General features: G+C 42.4%; 1 protein-coding gene across 1 annotated transcript in view; it reads left to right on the forward strand.

The window, feature by feature from the left end:
• The window catches only part of TNFRSF11A (TNF receptor superfamily member 11a), a 191,236-nt gene that overhangs the window by 81,821 nt on the left and 90,038 nt on the right, over window positions 1–19,377 (forward strand). The window contains exons 2-3 of the mRNA XM_077269740.1: window positions 3,907–3,976; window positions 7,727–7,852. Of these exons, the coding sequence (XP_077125855.1) occupies window positions 3,907–3,976; window positions 7,727–7,852 (196 nt within the window). The remainder of the gene's footprint in view (window positions 1–3,906; window positions 3,977–7,726; window positions 7,853–19,377) is intronic.

The raw sequence follows: 19,377 nt of genomic DNA on the forward strand, positions 1-19,377 counted from the left end.
TTATATTATTCTCTTGAGGTTCATTTGACAATATTTTTATATTGAAAATGAAGGGAATGCTCTCAAATGAAAGGCCCAGGGAGCCACAACAAAAATATTAAAATCAATCCTTCCATGGATGAGAAACCCTAACAAGGTAACTAAGAGGTAAGAAACAAAATGGATCATAAATAACTGTCTTTAGGGTATCCTAGGGGTGATTTAAGACACGGGTCAAAACCGACCCGTTAACATAAGAAAGAGTAACAGAAAGCTAACACTAGAGGAAGGATATCTTTAGTTTATTCAATTCTTGACATCCCTCCCCCTGACATTAACCCCTTTCTGCCAGCTGACAGAATAGTACGTCAGCTGGCAGATCCCCTGCTTTAAGGTGGGCTCCGGCGGTGAGCCCACCTTAAAGCCGCGACATGTCAGCTGTTCTGTACAGCTGACATGTGCGCGCAATGAGCGCGAGCGGAATCGCGATCCGCCCGCGCCCATTAACTAGTTAAATGCCGCCGTCAAGCGCTGACAGCGGCATTTAACTAGCGCTCCCGGCCGCGCAGCCGGAAGTGCTCGCACCGCTGACCCCGTCACATGATCGGGGGTCAGCGGTGCATTGCCATAACAACCAGAGGTCTCCTTGAGACCTCTATGGTTGTTGATGGCCGATTGCTTTGAGCGCCACCCTGTGGTCGGTGCTCAAAGTACACCTGGATTTCTGCTACATAGAGGTGATCTGTACTTCACCTCTATGTAGCAGAGCCGATCGAGTTGTGCATGCTTCTAGCCTCCTATGGAGGCTATTAAAGCATGCCAAAATTAAAAAAAAAAAGTGTTTAAAAATATAAAAAAAATAAAAAATGTATAAAAGTTCAAATCACCCCCCTTTCGCCCCAATCAAAATAAAACAATTAAAAAAAAAATTAAACATACACATATTTGGTATCGCCGCGTTCAGAATCACCCAATCTATCAATAAAAACAAAGGATTAACCTGACCGCTAAATGGCGTAGCGAGAAAAAAAATCAAAACGCCAAAATTACGTTTTTTTGGTCGCCGCGACATTGCATTAAAATGCAATAACGGGCGATCAAAAGAATGTATCTACACCAAAATGGTATCATTAAAAACGCCAGCTTGGCACTCAAAAAATAAGCCCTCACCTGACCCCAGATCACGAAAATTGGAGACGCTACGGGTATCGGAAAATCGCGCAATTTTTTTTTTCTTTTTTTAGCAAACTTTGGATTTTTTTTTCACCACTTAGATAAAAAATAACCTAGACATGTTAGGTGTCTATGAACTCGTAATGACCTGGAAAATCATAATGGCAGGTTAGTTTTAGCATTTGGTGAACCTAGCAAAAAAGCCAAACAAAAAGCAAGTGTGAGATTGCACTTTTTTTGCAATTTCATCACACTTGGAATTTTTTTCCCGTTTTCTGTTACACGGCATGGTAAAACCAATGGTATCGTTCAAAAGTACATCTCGTCCCGCAAAAAATAAGCCCTCAAATGGCCATATTGACTGAAAAATAAAAAAGTTATGGCTCTGGGAAGGAGGGGAGCGAAAAACGAAAACGAAAAAATGGAAAAAGCTCCGGGAGTGAAGGGGTTAAAGATTTAGGAATATTAAAATTACTAGGTAGATGGTACCATTTCAAAAGAAAGTCTGGCTGTTCATCTAGTAGAAACCTCTATTAAAATAATGCATGGGGCTTATTCTGTGCACTCAAGGTTACATTTACTTTTCACACATCTTCCCCAGAGTATTCCCTTTTGTCTTGACTTCTCACCTCCATATACTTAATGTGCCATTTAGTAGTTCAATTTTGGATGACAATTATTTATCTACTTAGTGGAAGCCCTACAGTTCCCTTTCTCTAGGACAGCTTCAGTGCTGTTACTGAGAGACAAGCCCCCTTGACTTCAAAACCAAGCCCATAAATTAACTCAACATATTTGCACAACTGCAAGAATTCATATTGCAGCCGTCTGGAAGGTAAGCACCCTCTCTACTGATATGGTTAAGGATAGGATGAATAAAATGCCACTGTGAAAAATGAATGCGTATAAACCTTGGAGCCTTGCATAAGTCATGGAGCCTTTCACTTGGACCTTACAGCTTTGGTTAGATTATGGGTGAATCTGAATTAGATGAGTCTGACTCCTGACCTCTTGAGGTTCTTTATGAGAGTCTTACTACCTCTGTAGACAAGTAACAGATGTTTTTATATACGTCATGTTAATTATCTGAATGTCATGCAGAGTTACCCTGATCCTGATTTTGCCTATCCCGCTCCCAACATTTTTTTTATTCTATTTGTATGGTTATTATACTTTTTTTCATTTTGTTGTATTGTTACTGATATGTTATTACTGGAAAACCTCAGTAGTATAACAAATTTTTAATGTTGATTATCTAAAATATTCTCCTTTTTTGATAAAAGATTTGATTGCATGTACAACATGTTTTGTCTGACTAGCCCCCAGTGCAGGGACATCTATATATATAATTACCTAAGGGGTACTTCCGTCTGGTTCTAACTTCCATCTGTCTGTAACGGAAATCCTGGGTCGCTGATTGGTCCCGGCCGGCCGCGACCAATCAGCGATATTGGGGCGGGATTAAACACTGATTCACTTTTTACTATTGATGCTGCCTATGCAGCATGAATAGTAAAAACATAGAATGTTAAAAATAATTTAAAAAAAAATTATATTCTCACCTTCCGAAGTCCGCCGCAGCCTTTCTCGCTCCTCGCGCTCCGGTCCCAAAAATGCATTGCGGCAATGCCCCGAGATCACGTGGTGGTCTCGCGAGACTGCTACATGATCACGGGTTATTGCCGCTAGGCATTACTGGGAACAGAGCTTCGCGAGGAGCATCGGTAAAGGCCTCGGCTGGATCTGGGGGCCGACGGAAGGTGAGTATATAACTATTTTTTATTTTGTTTATTTAACAGGGATATGGTGCCCACATTGCTATATACTACGTGGGCTGTGTTATATACTGCATGGGCTGTGTTATATACTGCGTGGGCTGTGTTATATACTGCGTGGACTGTGTTATATACTGCGTGGACTGTGCTATATACTACATGCCTTTGTTATATACTGCGTGGGCTGTGCAATATACTACGTGCCTGTGCTACATACTACGTGGACTGCAAAATACTACGTGGCTGTGTTATATACTGCGTGGGCTGTGTTATATACTGCATGCGCTGTGTTATATACTACGTGGCTGTGTTATATACTATTGGGCTGTGCAATATACTATGTGGCTGTGTTATATATACTGCGTGTGCTGTGTTATATACTACGTGGCTGTGCTACATACTACGTGGGCTGTGCAATATACTATGTGGCTGTGTTATATACTGCGTGGGCTGTGTTATATACTACGTGGCTGTGCATTCTAGAATACCCGATGCGTTAGAATCGGGCCACCATCTAGTGTTTCATATGTGTGTAGTTATAATCATTTCTGTTGATTGGTGCCATCAGTTTTTCTATGGACCTTGCTTGGCCTGAAAATACAATAATGTGAACGTAGCCTTACATTGGGGCCAATCAGGGGTGGCAGCAGTCACGTGCCATATTAATGCCATCATGGCTTCCATTCTGAGTGATGAAGAGAACCTATCACCAGTGTGTGGCTGATAAGTTTTACCAAATAAAAAGGGAAGCCATAACTAGGTGATTGGTCCCTTTAACTGTTTATCTGTCAAGGTTCCCCACAGATGATTGCTTGGAGATAAGGGGGAGTGGGTTGGAGGGTTGAGGGGGAGGGTGAATATCAGCAGGGGAACACTTTTTGAAAAGCTAATTGTCAAGTGATCCTTTTACCAAAATATGAATTGCCAAAGTCAGAGAAACCCTTTAATATGCTAGCATGTTCTCTTGTGTTTTTTTCAGAACTCTCTGAATTGTGATCCACATAAGCAGTATGAAAATCGTGGACGATGCTGCGCTAAATGCCCACCTGGTATGTTTTAAATAGACTGCTAAGACATCTCTTTATGGTGTGTGTATATATAGGGCTTCATTTTCTGGAGAACTTATTGACAGGCTAAGGCCTCTTTCACACTTCCGTCTTTTAGCTCCCGTCGAAATCCGTTGATTTTTGAAAAAACAGGATCCTGCAAATTTTTCTGCTGGATCCTGTATTTTTTTTGTATTAGGCTACTTTCACACTAGCGTTGTGTGACGTACGTCGCAATGCGTCGTTTTGGAGAAAAAACGCATTCTGCAAAGTTGCCCGCAGGATGCGTTTTTTCTCCATAGACTTGCATTACCGACGCATTGCCACACGTCGCATCCGTCGTGCGACGGATGCGTCGTGTTTTGGCGGACTGTCGGCACAAAAAAATGTTCCATGTAACTTTTTTTGTGCGTCGCGTCCGCCATTTTCGACCGCGCATGCGCGGCCGACACTCCGCCCCCTCCTCCCCGGACATTACAATGGGGCAGCGGATGCGTTGAAAAACTGCATCCGCTGCCCCCGTTGTGCATTTATTTCACAACGTACGTCGGGCCGACGCATGGCGATGGCCCCGTACCGACGCTAGTGTGAAAGTAGCCTTAGCGACGGATTGTGACGGATGGCCATCCGTTTCATCCGTCGTGCACTGGATCCGTCGGAAAATTGTTGTCCGTCGGGCGGAGAAAACGTTCAGAGGAACGTTTTTTCTGCACTTCGGAAAATCGCTCAGCGACGGGTCATGCGCTGCCCGTCGTTGGCTATCATGGAAGCCTATGGACGCAGGATCCGTCGCTGACCATCAAAAACAGGAATCCAGCGACGTACCCATATACGTCGCATCGATGCATTCTGACGGCCGCCTGCCGACGGAAGTGTGAAAGAAGCCTAACTGATATAGCAATGCGAAAGCACTGTGGATAAAACGTACGAGGCCCAAACAGAAAACAAACTCATCTCCGTGACAAAGTAATCTTCCCAAAGACCATATTCTATTTGGTTACGTGGATATTTAAGAGTAAACATTCTTTAATTTTTTATTTCAGAAATCACGTAAAAAGAAGAAACTTTATAATATATCTTATCAGAAAAATATGCTTCGTTCTCCACCAGGACTGATCATTTATTCTCAAAATTATCAATTCACATGTAAAATCTGTAATCCATGAGGAGAGATTGTTATGCTATTGAAATAGGAGATGGCAGTTGCTTCTGAATAAGATTCCCTATTCTTTTGCATGTTTGTCACACTTAAATGTTTCAGATCACTAAACAAATTTAAATATTACACAAAGACAACACATGTAAACACACAGTGCAGCTTTTAAATGAAGGCCTTTATTATTAAGGGAAGAGGAAATCCAAACCTACAGGGCGCTGTGTGAAAAAAGTGATTACTCCCCCCACCCACCTTAAAACATAAATTAACTGTGGTTTATCACATCTTTGGGAAGCAGAGTTCAAGTTCCCTAGCCATACCTAGGCCTGATTACTGACACACCTGTTCTCAATCAATAAATCACTTAAGACCTGCCTGACAAAGTGAAGTAGACCAAAAGTTCTTCAAAGATTAGACATCATGTCACGATCCAAAGAAATTCTGGAACAAATGAGAAACAAAGTAATTGAGATTGATAAGTCTAGAAAAGGTTATAAAGCCATTTCTAAAGCTTTGGGACTTTAGCAAACCACAGTGAGAGCCATTATCCACAAATGGCAAAAACCGGCCTCACTTGCATCAGTTAAGGACGAGAGCAATCCGATAAAAAATCGGATTGCACTCTGACCAATGTTATTCAGTGGGTTACATCTCATCTGCGATTTTTTTTCTCCGCTGAAATCGGAATGAGAAAAAAATCGCAGCATGCTGCCATTTGCTGCGTATCTCAGACGAGACTCGCCAATGCAAGTCAATGGGTGCAAGAAAAAAATTGCGCGGCATACAGACCATCCGTATGCCGTCCTTTTTTTCAGATACCTTACCATTCTGTGACATAGAAAACTGTAAATGGTCCTATAAATGATTGTAGAAAAATAGTTGCAGAGAAAAAAAAACACATTGCATACTGATGTCATACGGATGCTATGTGAGAAAAATCGCATTGTACTCGCATGGCACTTGTCCGTTTTTTCTGTCCAGATTACGGACCGTTTGTTTCTCACATGGGTATGAGCTCTAAGAAAGAGACTGGGTGAAAATGGCCTGCGTAGCAGAGTTTCAAGACGAATACCACTGCTGAGCAATAAGAACATAAAGGCTTGTCTCATTTTTGCTAGAAAACATCTTGATGATTGTTAGTACCTCGCCGGATCCCTGCTCTGACTGGCAGGATCTCCGGCATGTCTCTTCACTCACCCATGCTGCAGACAGTTCTTCTCCTCCCCATGCTCTGTATGCTTCTAGCCGGTTCTCTAGCCATGTCCTTAGGGCATGAGCGTGCGCGCTCCAACCCTCTTAAAGGGTCAGCACATGCACTCGATATTTCCTCCCCAGCCAATGGCTGTGGGACATTATGTATAGATTGCTTCCTCCCCACTGGGGGGGGTGCCTGAGCAAGCTTCCTGTTTACAGTCTATGTTGTGCAAGGTTGCATACCAGTACAAATCCTGTTTGCTGCACACTAGTGTAAATCCTGCCTGCTGCACTCTAGTGCAAATCCTGCCTGCTGCACTCTGATGCAAATCCTGCTTGCTGCACTCTGATGCAATTTCCACCTGCTGCACTCTAATGCAAATCCTGCTTGCTGCACTCTGATGCAAATCCTGCTTGCTGCACTCTGATGCAATTTCCACCTGCTGCACTCTGATGCAAATCCTGCCTGTTGCACTCTGAAGTAAATCCTACCTGCTGCACTCTAGTGCAAATCCTGCTTGCTGCACTCTGATGCAGACCCTCTCTGCTGCACTCTGACACAAACTGCTGCACTCTGATACGAACATGGTCGGCTGCACTCTGATGCAAGCTCTACCTGCTGCTCCATCCAGTCTGTCTTAATAATATAGACTTTTAAAAACTGCATTTTGTGTTTACTTGTGTTATATTTGTCAAATATTTACATTTGTTTGGTTATCTGAAACATTTAAGTATGACAAACATGCAAAAGAATAGGAAATCAGGAAGGGGACAAACACTTTTTCACGCCATTGTATATTGCTAAGTTGCTTGCTTTTTATCTGTACTAGTGATTTATGAAATACAAATTTAAACAATGGTTGGTCTTTAAGGCAACTTTTTCAGTGATATGTTTCAAGTCTTTTGAAGCTTATTTCCTTTGGCAAGTGTGCTAATATTTTTATAAGACTTAATGAAGAAAATTTTTTGGGAACAATGCTACTATTATTTAGTTGTTTACAGGAACAAGTTGAACGTTTCAATTATTCCTTTTTTCTTCTGTACTTGACGATGAAACCTAACATGTTTAAACAGTTTGTATCTTTAACCAATATAACTAGTTACGGTAAATATATTTAACTTCAAATATGCTGCTTTAATTATTGATGTTTAGCTTTGTACAACACACAGAAGTTGCAGAAAGTATATACCTCTCTAGAGGAGCCACCATATCTGTGCATTACACACACGGCCCATTCATTTCAGAACACTTCGTGTGACGCTTTGTTTTTACAGCTCTAATTTTCGGGACCTGGTTTATGTGGTCCAATTGCATGTTCAGCATTATGTCTGGCTGCTAACTAGACATAATGATATGATTTACATTATACAGTAGCTTATATACTCCTATTTATTCAACCTAGGCACACACATGAAAGCCAAATGCACTCCCATTGCAAATACGACCTGCAGTCCCTGTGGCCCTAATGAATATATGAGCGTTTGGAATGAAGATGTGAAGTGCACACATTACAGGGTTTGTGATTCAGGTAAGTGATTGATTGTCACTACTGACTACAAAGACATTTACTTTCTAACCATCTTTTCATTATCTTAATTCTGGTAAGTAGCTTCATTACAGTTGTGTGATACTTTAGATGTGTATTAAAATTTACCATGGTGCCACATTGAAAAATATATAAATTCTTGTAAATATTTTAGGTTTTGTTATTGGACTTTTTATTGATCATAATGGCATAGTTAACAGAATTTTTCTAATATACTTACTAAATATACTATCTTACTGCTTTTTTTTTTTGCAACTTTCTTTTTGATGACTTGATTGAATCTCAGTGGGATACTTAAACGAAGTGTCATCAGGGGAAAGAGGCTACAGTTACTGTCACCCTTTCCCTCTCCTTGAAACTAAGCATTTTCACTGAAATTAGTTTTGGGGGCTGAGCTAGTCCCTGCACAGTGCGCTCTCTCGCCTGCTCAAATCAGTAGTAAGTTAATTGAAAGCAAAAAGACTATACAGTAGTTTTTATGTGATGTAAAACTTTTGCTGCTTGTGTCACGCCTGCATTTCGCATACCTTTCAGCAACACCTTACTCACTACATTCAACACTCTTCTTCACTGCCTCCTCCTGAGCTGTCTTGTGCGCACTGCTCCTAGAGAATATCTACCTGGCTATAGGGGGTGCGACCAGATCCTACAGCAATTTAACCTGTGCCCTGTCCCCTGTGCGCGTCATCTCCAACAGGGCGCAGGCCGAAAATGGCATGTGTTCTGCTGGAAATCCCGGTGATGCCGCTTGCAAATTATAGCTCCTCTGCTCTTGTGCCAGTGGCGCTCACATCAATTGTATTTGCGTCTTATAGATGCGAATACAATTGAGTGCAAGGAGGGAGTGCAGGAGAGGTGTGATTGGTGTCAGTGACACCTGTGTACCTGCGCCCCGGCCATCACTGTGCTGAATGCCTGCGGTTGGAGGTAGGTACCAAGCAGCCGATGGGATGCAGCAATGTCACTTTTTTGTCCCCAAAGTGCACCCCCCCTCAGGATGGCAGGAAGTAGGGCCCTAGGCAGGCTCCTACCCTGCTCTACCTGCACTCAAATGCTGCAATACTGCATGCCTTTTGTGATTACTAGGTCTCGGGACATTGTGTTATCTCCAGTCTAAAAGTCTCATGTGACATCATGACATCACAAGGGTCAGATAATCACTAGAGGCATCATGTTGCCAGCATTGAAGTGCAGAGGATGTTGGCACTGTCCTGTTCTGGATGCTATGAAATTCCAATGTGGAAGGCAGACCTGGGTAGTGTGGATCTTTTTGCTCACCTCTACTAGCAATGGTGTGAATCAGGTTTCAATTACTATATATATCTGGAGTCTATAGGGCTCTAAGTGTCACTCCTACTGGCATCAGAACTTCTGGCATGATGGAATGTACCATATATGCCTTTAAATAAGGAGGGGGACGTAGAAACTACAATATCTAGCCATCATCAGTAACGGTCACACAGTTTTACAGAAGGAAGATAATCATACTGTCCCCCCAATAGGCAGACATAGTACCCGCACATTTGATTCTATTCTGATGCATCATAGAGTTTATAGTGGTGCATAGAGTTAATAAAGCATAACAGAATCGGAAATTCTACATGGTGTCTGATTAGAAGCAGAAAGGAGACTGTGGAAGTGAGAACATGTACAAAGAAAAATTGTGTTAGATAATTTGTTCTGGGAGCACTGAAACGTTATGTTTCCACTGTAGTGCAGCTATACAAGCGACATTCATCAGCTATAACAGATGACAAAGCCTTAGCACTTTATTGTAATTGTGTGGCACTTTGACCTGTTATAACCTGTATAATAAGGTCAATTTTGTTGATGAAATGATCTTCATGTATTTCATGGTGATTCGCCCACATACATATGTGTGTCTACAAATGCTGCTTGTACATCAGATGTGAACAGTTTGCTATTGTTGCCCAATGTTGATAATGGATTAGAACCATTGTCAGTACTCAAGCCTAGCAATTCCTGTACATCAGGCAGGCAGCTACTCTTTCCCTTACGCTATTCAGCCCTCTGAACAGTTCCATTGGAACCACCTTGAGGCAACAAGTTGCTGAACTTCAAAAATTTGGTGCCACCTACCAAGAAAAATTGTCTAAGTTGCAAACACTAGTCTTGGATCAACAAAAATAAATAATTCAGTTACACAGACACCTCCTGGTGTCTCAGATGAGAGAGAAATTCAATGGTAAATCAGACTTTTTTTTGCGGTCGCTATAATTCCAGTAATAACGGCAATCGCAACACTGGGGTCAATAAAAGCCGACCCGAATCATGTTCTCTGGGGTCTCAGCTACCCCCTGTAGCCGGGACCTTGGAGAAATTCTGCCCTGGGGGGGACGCTATACAGTTATTTATCAGCGCCGTTAAAAAGCGGCACTTAGGTATAAGTACCCTTAACTGCCGCCGTTAAAAGGAGTATCGGCGGTCGTTAAGGGGTTTCGAGATTTGCACCAATTTGTTGTTGTTTATCTCGCTGACATAGTTATATTTTCAGACACTTTCGAGGAGCATCACAAGCATGTCCAGTTAATCCTGGAAGTCTACAAATAGAATCATCTCTATATCAAACTTGAAAAATGTGAATTTAAACAAACCAGGATTTAATCTCTTGGATATATCCTCTCCCTAGAGGGTTTGAGCATGGATCCTAGCAAAAGCAGAGCTGTGGTTGACTGACCTTACACCAAGATATTTAAAAGACGTTCAGTGCATAATAGGCTTTGAAATTTTTTTATGAACCTTCTGAATCACTTCACTCACAATAAAAAATAAAGCTTTTTTCCTGGTCTCTAGAGGCAAATGTGGCTTTTGACAAACCGTAGATTATTTTTACTTCAGCATCCAAATCATGTACTGCCATTTGTTGTCTAAGTAGAGGACTTCGTCTCTATGGTGGGAGCTATTTTGTCTCAACAAATTGGAGACAAGATGCAGCTTCATCCATGTGCATTTCTTTCCCATACCATGTCATCTGCAGAAAAGAACTAAAACATTGAAAATAAAAACCTTTTAGCCATTAATGTTGCCTTCTCTGTATGGAGACATCTTTTGGAAAGAGCCAATCACCCTTTGACTGTCCTTGCTGACCACAAAAATTTTGAATCTATCCGTACAGCTAACAGGTTGCCTGCAAGATATGCACGATGGGCCTTGTTTTTCTCTAGGTTTAATTTTTCAATTTCTTATTGGCCTGATTCAAGAATCAGCAAGGCTGATGCTCTGTCCAGAATATTTGTTGAACCGCAGGAGAGGTCTAACACTGACTGCACTATTTTATGCCCAATTTCTTGGAAGTACTGGACTCTAAGGAATTTTTAACAAAGGTCAAAGATGAATTGCAAAATGACTTTTATTAATGATCCTTCTTTAGATGTGGATCTTTTTTTTTTTTTTTTTTTTTTTGGAAGGGTTTTGGATGCAGTATTACAGATTATATGTTCCTGAATCTGCTTGACTTGAAGTCCCCAAACTAGGCCACAATTCTAAACTTTCAGGACATTCTGAAGTTATGAAAACTCATGAACTAATGCTTCATTCATTTTGTTTGGCTAATTATAGGAATGATGTGAGAAAATGTATTTCATCCTGTTTGAGATGTGCATGAAACAAGACACCACGATCTTCTTTAGGACTCGTTCAACCTTTTCCAGTTCCATCCTGGCCTTGGGGATCAATCTCAATGGATTTTATAGTGGACCTTCCTTTTTCTAAAAAAAAATGACTTGTTGTGGTGGACTGACTCGCAAATGTAGCCCATTTAATTTCAACTACATTTCCTACCGCTGAACAAACCGCAGAATTAATGATCAAAAAGATATTTAGGCTGCACAGAGTTTCTGACAGTGAAGTTTCTGCTAGAGATGTTCAGTTCTCATCAAGATTTTGGAAAATATTTGGTATAGCTTTAACCCCTTCAAGACCCAGCCTGTTTTCACCTTTCTGACCCTGCCAATTTTTACACTTCTGACCACTGTCACTTTATGAGGTAATAACTCTGGAACGCTTCAACGGATCCTGATGATTCTGACTTTATTTTCTCATGACATATTGTACTTCATGTTAGGGGTAAAAAAAATTTGATATGAATTGCGTTTATTTGTGAAAAAAATGGAAATTTGGCAAAAATTTAGAAAATTTTGCAATTTTCAAATTTTAATTTTTATGCCCTCAAATCATAGTCATATCACACAAAATAGTTAATAAATAATATTTCCACATGTCTACTTTACATCAGCACAATTTTGGAACCAAAATTTTTTTTCATTACAAAGTTATAAGGGTTAAAACTAGGGTTGAGCGAAACGGATCGGACATTTTCAAAAGTCACCGACTTTCAGCAAAGTCGGGTTTCATGAAACCCGACCCGATCCCACTGTGGGATCGGCCATGCGGTCGGCGATCTTCGCGCCAAAGTCGCGTTTCATATGACGCTTTCCCCGCCATTTTTTCAGCCAATGAAGGAGTGTGGGCAGCGTGATGACATAGGTTCCGGCTTGCTTTGTGCGGTGTCAGAGGGGGTAAAACCGCCATCTTAACGTGAGAGAGAGAGGAGAAAAAATAATATATATATATATATATATATATATATATATATATATATATATATATATATATATATATATATATATATACAGTATATATCCATTGACCTGCACAGGGTTTCATGTTTCGGTTGGCCCCCGACTTTTCACAATAATTGGCCGATTTCACACGATCCGACTTTCGAGACAGTCGGGTTTCACGAGACCCGACTCGCTCAACCCTAGTAAAAAGTTCACCAGCAATTTCTAATTTTTTCAACAAATTTTACAAAACCATTTTTTTAGGGACCACATCACATTTGAAGTCACTTTGAGGGGTCAATATGAAAGAAAATACCCAAAAGTGACACCATTCTAAAAACTGCACCCCTCAGACGATCAAAACCACATTCAAGAAGTTTATTAACCCTTCAGGTGCTTCACAGCAGCTAAGGGAACGTGGCAGGAAAAAATGAACATTTAACTTTTTAGTCACAAAAATTATCTTTCAGCGACAATTTTTTTATTTTCACAATTGTAGAAAGGGAAAATGGACCCCAAACGTTGTTGTGCAATTTCTCCTGAGTACACCGATACCCCATATATGAGGGAAACCCACTGTTTGGGCGCACGGCAGGGCTCGGAAGGGAAGGAGCACCTTTTGACATTTTGAACGCAAATTTGGTTGGAATTGATAGTGGACGCCATGTCGCGTTTGAAGAGCCCCGATGTGCCTAAACATTGGAAAACCCCCACAATTGACCCCATTTTGAAAACTAGACCCTTCAAGGAACTTATCTAGCTGTGTGGTAAGCACTTTGAACCCCCAGGTGCTTCACAGAAGTTTAGAACGTAGAGCCGTGAAAATAAAAAAAATCACATTTTTTCCACAAAAATGATTTTTCAGCAATGATTTTTTTTATTTTCACAAGTGTAAAATGAGAAAATGGACCACAAAAGTTGTGCAATTTCTCATGAGTACGCCGATACCCCATATGTGGGGGAATACCACTGTTTGAGCACACGGCAGGGCTCGGAATGGAAGGAGTGATGTTTTGGATTGCAGATTTTGATGGAATGGTCTGCAGGCGTCATGTTGTGTTTGCCGAGCCCCTGATGTGCCTAAACAGTGGAAACCCCTCACAAGTGACCCCATTTTGGAATCTACACCCCTGAATGAATTTATTTAGAGGCATAGTTTTATAGTATTGATTATAATGCTTTTTGTTTCCCTAGTGTATGAATTTATAATGTGGTATTATATGTAAGATGTGTGGGGTACATCAGATTTATAAAAGTGTGTTGTGTCAACAGAGTCTAAACAAATGTTATTAATTTGCGGACGTGTGGTATGCTTTGAAGCAATCCTTAATGCAAAGGCCAGGTTTCTCTGGGCAGGTTTCACAATGGTAAATTGTGTCCTTTCGGATTCCCCTCTTGGAGCATACTCTGCACCATTTTTGTGATCGTCCTGTCCTCGCTGTTTGGGGAACCTGTCCTGGGAAATGTTGACCTGGAACAATACGGGCACTATCAGATTCAGAAGTACTGGGACCCTCACCTCCCTGAGTGCCAAACATTAGGGCCTTGATGACTACCTCCTGAAACTGAAGGAAGGTCCCCGTATTGCCTGCAGATCAGAACAGCACAAAAGCATTGTACATTACAATCTGTACAATGTGCACAGCCAATTTTTTGTACCATACTTTGGCTTTTCGCATGGCACTGTATGGTTCGAGGACCTGATCTGAAAGATCCACACCCCCCATGTACCGATTGTAATCCAAGATAGAATCTGGCTTTGGGACTTGTGTTGTGGTCCCACGAACAGTGACAAGGGTGCTTTTGTCACGGTGTATGGTGGTCAGGATAAGGACATCCCTTTTGTCCTTATACTTAACCACCAGCATGTTGTCGCTGCATTGGGCTTTGCTTTCCCCTTTTCTCAGCATTTGCCCAATTAGCGGCTTAGGGAGGCCTCGTTGATTTTTCTCGCACGGTGCCACATGCAGCTGTACCTCTGGCAGAGAGGGCCTTGAAGAGTGGGACGCTTGTCTAAAAGTTATCAATGTAGAGGTGATAACTCTTATCCAGCAGTGGGTGCAGCAATTCCCACACAATTTTCCCACTCACCCCCAGGACGGGGGGGGGGGGGGTTATTCGGGGGGGGGTTAATTTGGGTGTCCTTCCCCTCGTAGACCCTAAATCTGTGGGTGTACCCTGAGGTACTCTCGCACAGTTTCTACAGCTTTATTCCGTACCTGGACCTCTTACTGGGCAGGAATTGTCGGAGTTTTAGCCTCCCTTTTGAAGTGAATGAGAGATTCATCAATAGCGATGTCCCACTGGGGTATGTACGCCTTAGCAAATTTTCTGCTGAAGTGTTCAACCACTGGCCGAATTTTATATAGACGAAGTTAATATCATCTCGGGGAAGACAATGAGCATTATCATTATAATGCAAAAATGTATGGATCCCTTCAAAACGTTTCCTTGTCATGGCCATGCGGAATATCGGTGTACTCTAGAGAATATCAGTACTCCAGTATTGACGAATCTCTGGTTTTTTTATTATGCCCATATGCAGCAAAATTCCCAAAAATGGCATCATCTCTGCTGCATTTACGGGGGTCCATCTGGCGTATGATGACATGGGATTTTGGGTGAAAAATTGTTGGGCATACAGGTTCGTCTGGGCCACCATAAGATTTATTATTTCATCACTGAAAAAGAATTTGAAGAAGTCAATTTCAGTGAGGCCAGTGGTGTCAAACTGGATTCCTGAGCTGCTGCTGAAATCTGGAATGACGGGCTGAAAATTTTCTGCTGCAGGAGTTGCCTGGGTCCTAGGGCGCCTTGCTGGGGGTCCTTCCTCACCAGATGAGGAGGAGGAGGATGATGAGGAATAGAGGAATGTGGGATCTTCCTCACTGGCTGAATCTGTGTCGGACGCAAGGATGGCGTAAGCCTCCTCTGGTGAATAGCGCCTTGTTGACGAATGGGCCATTTTTATTTTTTTTCCCAAACCCTGGGGATGTGTGTGTAAGTGGTGCTTTTACACGTGTAATGTACGATACGATACACTTTATTGATCCCGTGGGAAATTATGGCATCGCAGCACAACTTATGTCAATTAAGTAATTCATTTATGATTTTTATGATTTGACAGTAGAGTTGACAGAAGAACATTATACATTAGAATAGGACATACACAACGAGTGAACTGAAATGTAGAGAAATAAAGTAGACATTCACCTTGATGATTTAACCCTAATGTTATTGTTGTACATTCCCATAGCAGTTGGCACAAACGATTTCCTATATTTTTCCTTCTTACACCTCAGAAGTATTAGCCGGTTACTGAAGGTGCTCTTCTGTCTCATGAATAGCTCATATAATGGATGTGCATTATTGTTCATAATTGCCATACACTTTTTCAGAGTTCTTCTCTCCACTACCTCCTCAAAAGAGTCCAGATTGCAGCCCACAGCTGTGTGGGGCTTGTGTAATAGGGTACTCTTTATTATAACAAAAAGGATAGAAAAAAGTACAGAGATAAAATGTAGAAAAAAAAACAATGAAAAGAAAAATCAGATGTTAAAAAAAAAAAAAGTTTGTAAAAAAAAAATTAGATGTTCATTACACTAATGCCCTCCCTATAAATTTACCCGCCGCAAATAATTCTTTTTACAAAAGAAAAACGGACGTCAGCAACGATGTGACGTACGCTCCCCTAATTCACTCTAAAAAGTTAATCGACGCAACTAATTCTTTTTTTTTTTTTTTAACAAAAGAAAAACGGATGTCAGCAACAATGTGACGTATGCTCCCCTAATGTACTAGAAATTACCCGGGAATAGCAACAAACACTGACGCCGGCAAAACCTAACACACTACCTATAAAACTACTCTGTACAATTTTTTTTTTCCCTACAGCAAGATCGGAAGTCACCTAACACTGACGCCAACTAGACCTAATACACTACCTATAAAACTACTCTATACGATTTTGTTTTCTATAAAAGATCGGTCGTCACTAACGCTGTAACGCCGTCTACGCTCCCTTTCTACGTCTAAAACTACGCTGTACTAACTACTATAATTATTTTTTTCTAAACAAAAAAATCGGAAGTCACTTAGGCTGGTTTCACACTTGCGTTTTGATCTGCAGCGTTTGTACAGAAAAAAACGCATGCTTTTTTTCCCCTATGTTTAACATTAAAAACGCATGCGTTTTTTTTGTACGTGTTTGGCCGCGTTTAACGACGCATGCGTTTTTTTGCTGCATGCATTCTGTTGCAGAAATGCAACATGTAGTAATTTCTAGAGGCGTTTTTTTGCCGCAAAAAAACGTATTGTTGTCTATGTAAACGCATGCGTTTTTAAGCACATGCGTTTGCTTGCTTTAAAAACGCATGCGTTTTTATAGAAAAATACAAGAATACACCCTGATAAGCCACCCGCCACCATCAAGGTGATAAAGGGATCCTAACCCTAACCCTAACAATATGACAGTGAATACTCTACGAGTTAATATTTTTAGTACTCTATAGCAATACCGTATATCTTGGGGTGTCCACATTGAACAAAGCTTTTTATTAGAAGAATGTCCTGGTCACCAGGTCAACATCCCTATGGATCCCTAGGGTTAGGGGTAGGGTTAGGGTTTGGATCCCTTTATCACCTTGATGGTGGGGGGTGGCTTATCAGACACCTGGTGACAGGACATTCTTCTAATAAAAAGCTACCCCTAACCCTAACCCAAACCCTAGGGATCCAAACCCTAACCCTAACCCTAACCCTAGGGATCCTAACCCTACCCCTAACCCTACCCCTAACCCTAGGGATCCTAACCCTACCCCTAAACCTAACCCTAGGGATCCTAACCCTAACCCTAGCTATTTATATTTATAGTGGGTTTTCTAGTTGATTTTGATGATTGGCAGCTGTCACACACTTCTCAGCATGCGTTTCAAAAACGCAAACGCATGAAAAAACGCATGTAAACGCGTCCAAACGCCGCGTTTTTTTTACCGCATGCAAAAACGCATGCGTCTAAAAAAGCAGCGTTTGCACGCGTTTACATGCGTTTTTTCACCACCTGCGTTTTTTTTTTTAAACGCTGCAGATCAAAACGCAAGTGTGAAACCAGCCTTAGACTGTGATGTCCCTACGCTAACTAGCTAAAAAGAGAAAAATCCCTGTGGCGCAGTCTCTGAACAGCAGCGATACTGATCAGAGCGCTGCAGACACAGGAAGAGCACAAATGCTCTGCGCACGACTCAGCGCACACAAAAAAAGCGCAAAAAAAGTGCGCTAAAAATTCAATTGGAGGTGGGGGAGGGGGTGCTGGAACAGGGAGGGGAGATGGGAAAGGGGACGTCACCAAACACTGACGCCGGCTGCGCTACCTTGCTACGTCTAAAACTAAAGTGTACTAACTACTATTATTATTTTTTTCTAAAAAAAAAATAAGATCGGACGTCACTTAGACTGTGATGTCCCTACGCTAACTAGCTAAAAAGTGAAAAATCCCTGTGGCGCAGCCTTTGATCAGCAGCGATACTGATCAGAGCGCTGCGGACACAGGAAGAGCACAAATGTTCTGCGCAGGATGCAGCGCACACAAAAAAAGCGCGAAAAAAGTGCGCTAAGAATTCAATTGGAGGTGGGGGAGGGGGTACTGGAACAGGGAGGGGGGATAGGAAAGGGGGCGTCACCAAACACTGAAACACGGCTACGCTACATCTAAAACTACACTGTACTAACTACTATTATTATTTTCGAAAAAAAATAAATAAATCGGACATCCCTTAGACTGCGATGTCCGCTATGCTAACTATCTAAAAAAAAGAAAAATTCCCGTGGAGCTGTCTCTGATCAGCAGCGATACTGGTCAGAGCGCTGCGGACACGGGAAGAGCACGAATGCTCTGCGCGGGACAACGCACACAGGAAAAAAGCGCAAAACAAATCAATCAAGTGGAGGGGGGTACTGGAACAGGGATGAGGGATGGGGAAGGGGTGGGGGAGGTGCTGCTGCTCTGCTGTGATCACAGGCCTCACAGCAGGCAGATGGCAGCAGAGAGCACAGAGCACAAGATGGAGCAGGACGCTGCAGAAGGAGGCAGGAGATTGCCGGGTTGTTCACACTGGCCACCAATGGATTCTTTCTCTCAAGGTACACAGAGGGGCTTAGACCACCGCTCTGCATGCCAAATCTGAGGTAAAGATGGCGTGCATGGGGCGTGGCCTGAGCATGATGTGAGCAGTCGTCTGAGGCAGGAGCTCCCGCTCAGTATAAGCTATATGCAGCATTGCAGCCTGTAAAATTGGTGGCCAGGTACCTGAAATTATTGGGGGATCAGTGACCGGTGTGGTGCCTGCGGATCTGAGTGCCTGCGGGGCAATGACCGCAGAAGGAGCTCCAGGAAGGCGGCTGGGGAGCAGGAGAGAAAGACCCAAGATGGCGCTGGCCAGGAGGAAAGGCTGTCAGAGGAGCCTGTGATTGTGGGGGAGGATCCTAGGAGAGCAGATGCAGCAGCCAGGCTGTAGCGCTTCGCCCGACAGACAGAGGAGATCCGGAGCCCAGCTGTGACAGGCAAGGTGCAAGCCTGTGCTGCACAGAGATATGGAGGAGCTGGGGGAGGAGGAGGGAGAGGACAGCGATGGTGGGAGCCGTTCTGTGCAGGAGAAGGAGGAGGAGAGCGGGGGAATCATGATAGGCTCTGTGCTATGCATCGAGGGAATGCAGATTCCTGAGGAGCCCACTCTGAAGGATGTGTTTAAGGTGGTTTTATACAGTCACAGTACTATAACCAATACGGCTGCGCAGATGGGGGTCATGCAGGCAGACATGTCCAAAATGCAACATTCCTTGCACGTGACTAAGGAAAGGATGGGAGAGGCGGAAAAACGAATTAGCGGTGCCGAGGACTGTATTGCTAAGGCGGATAAGGCTACAAAA

Source organism: Ranitomeya variabilis, chromosome 6 (assembly GCF_051348905.1).
Source record: "Ranitomeya variabilis isolate aRanVar5 chromosome 6, aRanVar5.hap1, whole genome shotgun sequence".
Taxonomy (NCBI): domain Eukaryota; kingdom Metazoa; phylum Chordata; class Amphibia; order Anura; family Dendrobatidae; genus Ranitomeya; species Ranitomeya variabilis.